The sequence below is a fragment of the Myotis myotis genome, unplaced genomic scaffold (genome assembly GCF_014108235.1).
Source record: "Myotis myotis isolate mMyoMyo1 unplaced genomic scaffold, mMyoMyo1.p scaffold_m19_p_2, whole genome shotgun sequence".
In the NCBI taxonomy this organism is placed as follows: Eukaryota; Metazoa; Chordata; class Mammalia; order Chiroptera; family Vespertilionidae; genus Myotis; species Myotis myotis.
The window spans coordinates 61,532,286-61,544,983 of record NW_023416324.1 but is presented as its reverse complement, the minus strand read 5'-3'; the positions used below and the strand labels follow the sequence as shown (position 1 = coordinate 61,544,983).

Below are 12,698 nucleotides of genomic sequence, written 5' to 3'. Positions count from 1 at the left end.
TCTCCCTCTCTTCCTTTCTCTCTCTAAAATAAATTTTTAAAAAAGAAGAAATGCTTTGTGTTCTAGAGATTGTCCTTGGTCAGCAATAAGTTCATACATGAAGACTGACCAATTCTACATCAAGGAAGAATTAGATAAAAGTATATTTTATGTCTACATGCTGGATTGGTGAACGTGTGCAGACGTAGCCTCAGAGATGAGTTAGGTTATGTATGTGAAGCAAGTAGGGTAGCATAAGGTATTTCTCCTTGGTACAAATTAGCTACAAGTTAGTTATTTTTGTATATCAAGAATAAATTAGAATAAAAATAAAGCTATAAGCCTTTCATATTTTTGCTGCTTTAACACTGACTTTTTAGATATAGTCTATAAATCGACTTCATAGCGATATTCTTTCTTTTTTTTTTTTTTTTAAATATATTTTATTGATTTTTCACAGAGAGGAAGGGAGAGAGATAGAAAGTTAGAAACATCGATGAGAGAGAAACATCGATCAGCTGCCTCCTGCACATCCCCCACTGGATGTGCAACCCAGGTACATGCCCTTGACCGGAATCGAACCCGGGACCTTTCAGTCCGCAGGCCGACGCTCTATCCACTGAGCCAAACCGGTTTCGGCATATATTCTTTCTTTTAAAAAAATAAATTTTATTATTTAACTTCATTACAAAGAATATTTAAATATAATCTTTGATGTTCAGTTAGCATGGGATCGCCCAAGAGCTATTAATGGTGATATTAAGGCAAATAATCCAGTGTTTCCCTGTAATGCTTTAAAATATTCCACAGCATTTGCTTTAGGGAAGCAAAGAGTTTCTTCCAGTGTGATTTCATATGCCTTTTTGAGTTCGTACTGAACCTCTTTTTTTCTTAAAAAGTTTCATTTTAGCTTCTTTTTGTTTCAGTTAAAAACTTAGTACAGCTGGTGTGGCTCAGTGGTTGAGTGTTGACCTATGAGCCAGGAGATCACGATTTGATTCCCTATGAGGGTACATGCCTGGGTTGCAGCTTAATCACCAATAGGGGGTATGCAGGAGGCAACTCATCAATGATTCTCTCTCATCGTTGATGTTTATATTTCTCCCTTTCCCTTCCTCTCTGAAATCAATAAAAAAATATTTTTTAAAAAAGTTTAGTTTTGTGGATGTGTAATAGTTTTCTATTTTCTAGACTTATATTTCATATTTCTGGGGAAAAAAGAGCATAATCATTGTAGTCATTAGATTTAAAATTGGGATTCCTAGAGAGAAATTACAATATAATATAGTTGCTAGGAGCACTGATTCTAGAACTAGTCCACATGGATTTTAATCCTGGCTACACCACTTACTAGCTGTGTGACTGTGGGCAAGCCATTTGACCCATGAGTGCTTTAGTGTATTATCTATAAAATAGAACCTACAATAATATCTACTATATAGAATTGTGATGAGAACTGGGTTAACATTGTAAAACAATTTTAATAGTACTGGGCGCATAGAGAACACAATTTCAGTATTAAATAGTGTTAAATAAAATAGTATAAGTTAGCTGTAACCAGGATTTTGTATTTTTGTTTTTCATCTGTGAAATGGAGAGATCTTTAACTCAAAAGGATATGTGAATGTTATTGTAATGTCAATATTACCTATTACTTGGAAATTCTTCAAAAGAAGGTTGGTAGAAGTTACTGTTTACTCTGGTAATTATCAATGTAATCAGAATGCATTTTGAATAGAAGATAAAATAACTCTCAACTAATACATATAGTAGATTTTGATCAAACACTTTTTTTCACCTTTGTCTTAGATAGAAAGTTTACCTTTTTCATGAAAGAAAATATCAGATTAGTCATGTGACTCCACTAGCTCTTGACATAATAATTAATCCATATAAATTACCCATGTGATATCAAGAAAATAATTTGTATAATCTGTGATGTGAGAAATCAATTGTTTTATTATTTATCACCCATTGTGCAATTTTGATTTAATTTGGTTTGTTGTATATTATTTTACTGCTCTATTAATGATTTGAGCAATTATTTATAGTTTGTGATATTAGGTAGTAGATTTAGGGGATATTATTAGATAATTCATACAAAAATAATGTTTGTGAATATTATGGAGAATTCTTCCATTTTAAACTATAATAATAAAAGTGTAATATGCTAATTAGACCGGACAGCCAAGCATCCTTCCGGACAAAGCTGGGGCTTGCAAGGGCTGAGCCCCTTGCATGAATTCTGTGCTTTGGGCCTCTAGTGCAGTGTTTCCAACCTTCTGGCCCTTTAAATACAGTTCCTCATGTTGTGACCCAACCATAAAATTATTTTTGTTTCTACTTCATAACTGTAATGTTGCTACTGTTATGAATCATAGTGTAAATATCTGATATGCAGGAGGGTCTTAGGCGACCCCTGTGAAAAGGTCATTCGACCGCCAAAGGGGTTGCAACCCACAGGTTGAGAACCACTGCTCTAGTGAGTTTATATTCTTCTATAAAATTCATATCACACAGCTATGAATGTAATTTTCTATTGACATACAGGTATAGTGGTTACCAACATTATTTAATATAGAATAGGTAATTGATAGTACTCTTAGCCCTCAATTTCTTCATATATCTATGGAAGTTTTAGACTGTTGCTAAAAGGTTCTAATGTCAAGTGAAGAAAATAAAGTAAATGATTGGATGCTCTTCCATTGTTTATTTTCTCAAGACCACTGCTCATTAAAAATCTATGGCTACTTTTGCTCTTAAAAATTCCTCATCGATGTCTTTGTCCAGACTTTATAGCAGGGGTGGGGAAACTTTTTTCTGCCAATGGTCATTTGGATATTTATAACATCATTCATGGGCCAGACAAAATTATCAACTTAAAAATTAGCTGGCAATATTTGGTCAAACATTTCACTAACTCTCCTCTAATGCCTTGGCAGGGCCAGACCAAATGATTTTGTGGGCCTTACATGGCCCACAGGCCGGACGTTCCCCACCCCCACTTTATAACATGTCCTTCTCATCACCGGGACTTACACTTTCAGTAGTGATGTTGATTTGCATTTGCTCATGTGGATTTCCTAGTTCTTTCTCTCTAGACATATAGATTGAGCTAGCCTAATGCTAATCAGAGTTTCTCCAGAGAAAAACATATTATACAGGTGCACACTCTTATTTGTAATTCCTAATCCCAAGTCTCTGAAAACAAACAAAAAAGTAACCTATTTATTGGCAAATCTGAGCTGAAATGGCATGAAATTATTTGTAGTATTCCTCTGATTTATTGTGAATATTTACACATTTCACAATGGCTTGTTTACAGGATGCTGCCACAAAGCCCTGATGGAGATGGTATACAGGGTGGGGCAAAAGTAGCTTTAGAATTGTATGTGAAACACAATTTATTCCTGTATTATTATTAATTATTGTATTATTTTCCATATGAACAACTGTAAAACTACTTTTGCCACACCCTGTATATAGTATCTACACTAATAATAGACAAACATGGTAATTGACCATACCTTCGCTACGCTTCCCATTGGCTAATCAGGGCGATATGCAAATTAACTGCCAACAAAGATGGCGGTTAATTTGCATACCTAGGTGCAATGCTAGGAGGCGAAAGGGGAAGGATGGAAGAAGCCGCCTGCCACTGACAATGATCAGAAACCCAGGTGGCAGCCAAGAGCCGGGGGGCAGGGCAAAGGCGGCCCTGGGGGCCGCCTTTGCCCTGCCCCCCGGCCCATGATCGGAGAACTGGGCCGCCTTTGCCCGCCCCCCGGCCAGTGATCAGAGAAGCCGGGCAGGGCAGGGAAGAGGTGGATTCCAGTAGAGAAGACCCAGAAGCCGGGCTGTGTTGCTGCCCAGGGACCTGATCCGGCCCCACATCGGGAAGCGGGAGGCAGCTCTTCACCTGGAGGCTTAAGCGCAAGGTGGGAGGTGCCATTTTCTATATGGAAAGGCAGGGGACGTGGCTAAGCACAAGGCGGCGCTATATTTGCATACGGAGAGGGGGCGTGGCTCAGAGGGGGGTGGCACTACGTCCAGAGAGATTGGTGCTGAGGCCAGGTGTTTGCCTCAGGATGCGAGTTTCGGGAAAGTAGTGCGAGGTGGAGGAGGTGCGGCTTCAGGCAAGTGAAGGAAAAGGGCAGGTCGCCCAGCCACGATGCCGTTCCTCAGCAGCGCTAAGGATGTCCGACTGCAGTTTAGGCCTACTTCCCACTGGCAAGTGGACATCCCCTGAGGGCCGGGCTGCCAGAGGGATGTCTGATTGCCATCTTAGGCCCAATCCCCCGGGGAGCGGGCCTAAGCCAGCAGGTGGTCATCCGCTGAGGGGTCCCAGACTGCGAGAGGGCATAGGCCGGGCTGAGGGAACCCCCTCCCCACCGAGTGCACAAATTTTTGTGCACTGAGCCCCTAGTATAATAATAATAAAAGGCTAATATGCACATTGACTGAACAGCAGAATGGCCGGTTTCTATGATGTGCACTGGCAACCAGGGGGCAGACACTCAATGCAGGAGCTTCCCCTTGGTGGTCAGTGCCACTGCCACTCAGCCAGAACATGGATCATGGCTGGCCAGCACAGTAGTGGTGGCAGGAGTCTCTCCCACCTCTGTAGCAGCACTAAAAATGTCCAACTATCAGTTTAGATCTGATCCCTTGGGGGCCTAAGCCATTAGTTGGACATCCCCCGAGGGCTCCCTGGCTGCCAGAAGGATGTCTTACTGCAAGCTTAGGCCTGATCCCCTGGGGAGTGGGCCTAAGTTGACAGGTGGACATCCCCCAAGGGGTCCTGTATTATGATGGTCGCAGGCTGGGCTGAGGGACCCTCTCCCCTAGTGCACAAATTTTTGTGCACCGGGCCTCTAGTATACACTATATTGTCCTAAAATTCTGCAAAATTCATGTATTCTGAAATACATTTGGCTGCAAAGGTTGCATGTGATTTGTAATGATGATTATTTTTGATATTCTGTAATTGTAAACACTTTGCAGTTAGAAATATAAGATTTATAATCTAGTTATGAATGTTAATCTTCAATTTTTAGTTATAGATTACCTATAGTCATAATACATCAATGAAATATTATTCAACTAGAGGTCCAGTGAACAAAAATTTGTGCACTCGGGGGGAAGGGGGGGGTCCCTCAGCCTGGCCTGTGCCCTCTCGCAGTCTGGGACCCCTCGGGAGATAACGCCCTGCTGGCTTAGGCCTGCTCCCAGGTGGCAGAGGGCAGGCCCAATCCCTAGGTGCAGCCCCTGGTTGGGCACAGAGCAGGGCCTATTGGGGAGTTGGGGCGCCACCCCCTGTCATGCACAGAGCAGGGCGGATTGGGAGGTTGCGATGCCACCCTCAGTCACGCTCAGGGTACGGCCAATTGGGGGGTTGGGGCACTGCCCCCTGTCACACTCAAGGCAGGGTCGATGGGGAGGTTGCGGCGCCACCCCCTGTCACGCACAGAGCAGGGCCAATCAGGGGGGTTGGGGCTCCGTACCATGTCACGCACAGAGCAGGGCCCATCAGGGGGTTGGGGAGCTCCCCGCTGTCATGCACAGAGCAGGGGCCATCAGGGGGTTGAGGAGCTCCCCCCTGTCACTCACAGAGTAGGGCCAATAGGGGAGTTGGGGCACTGCCCCCTGTCAAACACAGAGCAGGGTAGATCAGGGGGTTGGGGCGCCACCCTCTATCACCCACAGAGCAGGGCCGATCAGGGGGTTGGGGCGCCGCCACTGTCACACTCAGGGCAGGGATGATGGGGAGGTTATGGCTCTACCCCATCACACACAGAGCAGGGCCCGTGGGGGGGGGGGCGTGTTGGGGCGCTGCACCCTGTCACACACAGAGCCGCAGGGCGATCATGGGGTTGGGGAGCTCCCCCATATCAGGCACAGAGCAGGGCTGACCAGGAGGTTGGGGCGCCTTCACCTGTCATGAACAGAGCAGGACGGATAGGGAGGTGGTGGCCCCGCCCCCTGTCATACACAGAGCTGCAGGGCGATCAGGGGGTTTGGGCGCTGCCCTGTCACGCTGATCCCGGTGCTGGGAGGCCTCTCGGCTCCGCTGATCCCAGTGCTGGGAGGCCTCGCGGCTCCACTGATCCCGGTGTTGGGAGGCATATTACCCTTTTACTATATAGGATAGAGGCCTGGTGCATGGGTGGGGCTGGCTGGTTTGCCCTGAAGGGTGTCCTGGATCCGGGTGGGGGTCCCCACTGGGGTGCCTGGCCAGCCTGGGTGAGGGGATGATGGCTGTTTGCAGCTGGTCACACACCCTTCAGGGTGGGGGTCCCCACTGGGGTGCCTGGCCAGCCTGGGTGAGGGGATGATGGCTGTTTGCAGCTGGTCACACAGCCTTCAGGGTGGGAGTCCCCACTGGCATGCCTGGCCAGTCTGGGCGAGGGGCTGAGGGCTGTTTTCAGGCTGGCGGGTGACGGAAGCTCCCAACCGCTCCTTTTTTCCTTTTCTTTTTTTATTCTTGGCCAGCTTTAGCTCTGAGGCTCCAGCTCTTAGGCCTCCGCTGCTGAAAGCAGGTATCTGGTTTGTTTGTGTTCTATAATCGAAACAATGTATAACTCCAGCTCTGAGATCCCGGCTCCCTGAAAGCAGGTTTCTGGGGTTTTGTTTAGCTTCTATATTTGTTACAATGTTTCTTAAACTGCAAGCTCAGAGGCCGGCAAGGCAGGCGGGGAACGTTGGAGTCCTCCGTCACTGAAGCAAGCAAGCCTCATGTTAGTTTCAAGCTGCCTGGCTGCCGGCCGCCATCTTGGCTGGCAGTTAATTTGCATATCTCTCTGATTAGCCAATGGGAAGGGTAGCAGTCGTACGCTAATTACCATGTTTCTGTTTTATTAGATAGGATTATAATCAACCAGAGGCCCAGTGAACAAAAATTTGTGCACTGGGGCGGGGGGGGGGGGGCGGTTTCCATTAGCCCAGCCCATGCCCTCTCGCAGTCTGAGACCCCTTGGTGATCGGGCCTAAGATGGCAGTCAGACATCTCTCTGGCAGACTGGGAGCCCTAGAGGGATGTCCACTTGCCATTGGGGAGCAGGCCTAAGCTGCAGTCGGACATCCTTAGTGCTGCTGAGGAGGAGGGAGAGGCTCCCACTACCACCGCTGTACTTGTAGCCGTCAGCTTGGCTTGTGGCTTAGCAGAGCTCCCCCTGTGGGAGCGCACTGACCACCAGGGGGCAGCTCCTGCATTGAGTGTCTGCCCCTGGTGGTAAGTGTGTGTCATAGTGACCAGTCATTCCCAATCGTTCTGCTGTTTGGGTCAACTTGCATATTACCCTTTTATTATATAGGATAGGGGCCTGGTGCATGGTTGGGGTCCAGCTGGTTTGCCCTGAAAGGTGTCCTGGATCAGGGTGTGGGTCCCGCTGGGATGCTTAGCCAGCCTGGGTGAGAGGCTAATGGCTGTGTGCAGGCTGGCCACAGCCCCTTCAGTGTGGAGGTCCCCACTGGGGTGCCTGGTTGGCCTGGGTGAGGGGCTGAGGGCCATTTTCAGGCTGGGCACACCCCCTTCAGGGAGGGGGGTCCTGCTGTTGTGCCTCGTCAGTCTGGTTGAGGGGCTGATGGCTGTTTTCAGGCTGGCCAAGCCCCCCTGCAGGGACCCTCACACCATGGGAGTGTGGCCAGCCTGGGTGAGGGGTTGAGGACTGTTTGCAGGCTTGCCACAGCCCCTTCAGGATGGGGTTCCCCACTGGGGTGCCTGGCCAGCCTGGGTGATGGTCTGAGGGCCATTTTCAGGCTTGCCACACCCCCTTCAGGGTGGGAGGTCCCCTCTGGGGTGCCTGGCCAGCCTCGTAAGGGGCTGATGGCTGTTTGCTGGCTGGCCAAGCCCTCCAGTGGGGACCCTCACACCATGGGAGTGTGGCCAGGCTGGGTAAGGGGCTGATGGCTGTTTGCTGGATGGCCAAGCCCTCCAGTGGGGACCCTCACCCCATGAGGATTTGGCCAGCCTGGGTGAGGGGCTGATGGCTGTTTTCCAGCTGGCCAGGTCCACCGGCCACCCAAGCTCCCAGTGGAGGCTGGCTGGAAGCAGGTCTCTGGGATTTACTTAGCTTCTATAATTGAAACTTTGTGCCCTTCAGCGAAGGCCATAGCCAGCCAGGGCAAGCAGGAAGCTTGGCTTCCTCCATTGCTGGGGCAACCAAGCCTCCTGCTTGCTCCAACTCCATGGCTGCCGGCCGCCATCTGGGTTGGGCTAATTTGCATATTCTCTGGTTGGCTGTTTGGCGTGGCTTGGGGCATAGCGGAGGTGCAATCAATTTGCATGTTTCTCTTTTATTAGATTAGATGGTTCCAATATCCTTGAAACAAATAATTTTTGGTATTATGGCTAGCAAGATTCTCATATCACATTTTCTTTTTTTTTTTTTTTTAATCCTCACTTGAGGATATTTTTCCATTGATTTTTAGAGAGAAGAAGAGAAAGGGAAAGACCAAGAGAAATATCGATGTGAGAGAAACACATTGATTGGTTGCCTCTTGCACGAACCCTGACCAGGGCAATGGCTTGGGAGGAGCCTGTAACCGAGGTGTGTGCCCTTGATCAGAATCGAACCCATGACCTTTCAGTCCACACGCCAATGCTCTATCCATTGATCCAAACTGGATGTGGTTCATATCACATGTTTTTAAGAAAGAGTTGACTGGCTCCACACATTATTTACAAAGATTAAGAATGAATTTCAAATTAATATGAGCCACATACATAGTTTTCTCGCATGTGAGTGCATGGCTCTTTATGGGATGTCTTGGGATGCTAAGATCATATGTTGCTGCTCTATTCTGCCTTTTGGGTGAAGCTTTATGACCCTCTCCCTCTTCAATATGGGAGAATAACTCTTTCTTTGTGGAATGCATAGTTTTTATAGTATAATTTCTCATGTAGGATATATAAATTATGAGCCACCTAACACGCCGTGAGAGATGTTAATACTAATTTGCTTGTAAAAGTCTAATTTTTAACTATTATTTTTAGGTATTTACTACCAGGATGTACACAATTCTTCATGAGATCACCAGTCTACAACTTGAAATACAGTTCACCTGGAATGACTCGCTCCAATGTGTTGTTTACATCCAGATATGGCCATTTGTGAAACAGAAGGGAAAATTGCCATGGGTTATGCATTATAGAATTCATTGCCCCCCTAATGTAAACATGCAAAGAAAGCAACCGTTAAGTGCTGTTTTATGTATATATGACATATATATGTGTGAAATATATGCACACATCACTCAAATAATATATTTATTATATAAAAGAATTAGAAAACTTGGATAGAAGACTTAACCTTTCTGTAAATGTAATAAACCATGTTAATATTGTTTACATAATATGTGAATGTCTAGAATTTGCTAGGTTTATAATTAATACCTTCCTACTAGAAATGGTATTTTTGCTGCAGAGAATATGAAACAGAACTGATCTTGGAGATCTCACTACAGTGTTAAATTATTTTCTAGATAACATGTCTTTAACTTGAATAAGCTCTAGTAGTATAATACCTTATTCTCTTACATATATAGTAGCCATATAAAATGAAGAAAAATTAGAAGCCTGGTATTGCTTTGATGATAGGATTAAGTATAAAACGGGTTTATCATGACTATAGCACACTGTAAAATACTATAAAAATTTCAACTTGATTCTTCGACATTTTGATTCCTCTATGTGGAAATTTAGCTACTTATGATAATGTAAATTTTCACTAAGGATCTAGTGAGACAATTTAAATGAAAGACAATCCAGTGGGTTAAGAATAAACAAAACATAAACTAGCTTTTATTTTGACTTTTTATCAGGAGTTACTAGTACATAAAGGAATAGAAAATGATGATAATGACAAAAATCTTTTCAGATGATTTTTGTTATACCACTCGTATATCTCTGATGTGTATACACAGTCAAAAACATTTTCTTCTGTTCTTCATCAGTAGAAGAGTTGACCTTTGAAACTCATTTCACTGTTAATGTGTCACTTATTTTATACGTCTTTCAATGTTGAGACCAAATTACATTGCAAAGTCTAATACAGTTTCACACTGCACCATAGAAAATAATCTAAAATGTTGCAAATGGAGGATTTTGATTACTGGATATTGTGGTGTACCCTTAAGGATTTTTAAAAATCAAAATAAAGTATGAAATTTCTTCTAGTTCAAAGTTATCCTACCTAATAAAGAGGTGATATGCAAATTGACCATCACTCCAACACACAAGATGGCCACCCCCATGTGGTCAAAGATGTCTGGCAGGGGAAGGCAATGTGAGCGATCAGGCCAGCAAGGGAGTGGTTAGGGGGTGATCAGGCTGGCAGGCAGAAGCAGTTAGGGGCAATCAGGCAGGCAGGCGAGCGGTTGGGAGCCAGCAGTCCTGGATTGTGAGAGGGATGTCTGATTGCCCGTTTAACAGGCAATCAGAGATCCCTTTAAAACAGGCAGTCAGAGATCCCTTCAGGGGTCCCAGATTGGAAAGGGTGCAGGCTGGGCTGAGGGACAAACCCCTCTCTCTGCATGAATTTTGTGCATCAGGCCTCTGGTTATGCATAAGTTTCATAGCAGCTTCCATTTCTTGCTTAGAATTTCAAAAACAATGAGTGAGCTTTCAGTTTTCCATGAAAATATAAACAGTCATTGACATGTAAATCCTTAGAAATTGCAATATTCCCCTTTTAGAAGTTTGTTTAAACTTCTCCCCAAAGTTTTATTTTCTCACAGACACTAATTATTTACAAAATTCATGAGTGTTTTACCTTTTTTTATTATCCTAAAAGCTAATTCCAGTAAATCAAGAAATGGCCCAAAGCAGGAGAACTGAGAGAGGCAAACTAGCCTGTTTTAATTCACAAGCTGGATAGTTGGCAACCCCAAGGTGTAAGTTAGATATACTTTGCTTTTAAAGCCATATATTTTTATGACTGGGTTAGACTAAAGTAGTCTGTTCTTGGAATTATTGCTAGCTACTTCATTGCTTATGACTACCTAACATCCGTATTCCAATAGATACTTTTTCTTGCTAGATGTATCCCAAAGAATAATTTTTTAATTATCTTTGTGTAAAAAGAGAAGAAGGATGTCAGGATGAAGGAAATTACTGTGTAACCCCAAGTGTTTATGACTCAATTTTGTAAGTTCTTAAACATGTGTTACAGATTTCTTAGAATAAATAATGCAAAAATAAGGATATTACAAAATCATTATAAGAATAATCACCAAGTAGCTGTTTTCAAGGAGTATTTTTAGTCATTTCTCTTTTAAATTCATGATGTGCCCATGAATGAGACACAATTTCAGGTGTCTGGTATATAATATCGACACAGTTTTTTGGCCACTCACTTGCATTGGTTTAAATAAAAATGGTTAATTTGCTAGAGCGAGTGCTTTGGAACTTTTGTCCTCAGTTGCACAGGAGTGCAATTTTTATTTAAGACAAAAAAAGAATGTCCAACATGGAGATGTACCCTCTCCCCCTAGGAAACACACACACACTTAGAATTTTTAAAACTAAGAGTAAATTTAATATATGAAATGACCCAACTAACTGATGAACACATTTCATTTCGGTAACTACTTAAGTCCTTTTTTGAGCACTAGAATTTCATTGCCCACATTTGCCTATTTATATTGATCTAGTTTGAGATGATGAAGTTGTGAAAAAAGCCACGTACTCATTATTTATATATACCACCTGGTAGGCAGTGGTCTATGATCGCTGTCCTGTTTATTCCCTTTTGCGAAACTAAGAAGAGAAGATACGGTAATAAGCCATGGAAGTCTCTAGGGGCCATATAAATGTTTTAGAGGTAAAACATATTTTATAGTGTTTATTATAATTTTTTATTAATGGGGTTAAATATATCAGTATAAATGATAGTATGGGTCTGACGCTCTCTCCTAGGAGAGAAAAATCCAGAAGCTATTCAATTTTACCAGGAGTTTCTATTAGTGAATTTTATTTACTTATGATGAAAGCATATGGTTATTTTGTTATTAAGAAAATATCCATGATTGTTCTGTAAATCTAGGGATGGAATGCTTTCCAGAAATGTATATGATTGGAATGATTTCCAGAGTTGTATAAAAAGCAATCATTTTATTTTAAATCATCAGTTTTATATTCAGATTAGTTTTCATTTGTATACTCCAGCATTATAGATTAATTGCTATTTGCAATCTGTAGGAGGAAATCATTATGATTATTTTACTAGTAAAACAAATTTTATTTTACTAGCATTTATTTACCTTGTATGTATAAAAATGAAGTTATAACAGAATCAAATATGGTAATGGCAGCAGTAGCCTCTGACTATAACATGGTTGAATAACATTAGTTATAAGATGCAAAGATCTTTACACATTTTTGTAGATTTAAATACACAAGCATTTCTATTAATTCCTCTCCCCTAAAACTAAAATGAACCAAACTCAAATGACCCCAACCTTCTATATAGGTAGATGACAGTGGGTTCCAGACATTAAGAAAAATATTTCATCCTAATTCTTTTTAATTTGAAAAGTGCATGATTATAGAATTTTGTTATCCAAATGGAAATATCAGATGCCTTCATGTAAATTAATCCAAATGTTTTCTTCTTTAGCCTGCCAAAGCCATTTTGTTTAAAAATTCTCTTGAAATCTAAACATACACATTACATGACATTTTAAAAAGTACCAAAAATTAATAGTTGCATAAATTATAT

General features: G+C 43.0%; 1 protein-coding gene across 2 annotated transcripts in view; it reads left to right on the top strand.

Moving 5' to 3' along the window:
* The window catches only part of TTLL7 (tubulin tyrosine ligase like 7), a 139,758-nt gene extending 129,479 nt beyond the window's left edge, over positions 1-10,279 (top strand). For both annotated transcript variants that reach the window (XM_036351279.1, XM_036351280.1), the window contains exon 21: positions 8,975-10,279. In XM_036351279.1, coding sequence (XP_036207172.1) covers positions 8,975-9,095 — 121 coding nt within the window. In that variant the 3' untranslated portion in view covers positions 9,096-10,279. The remainder of the gene's footprint in view (positions 1-8,974) is intronic.
* Positions 10,280-12,698: the final 2,419 nt, after the last annotated feature.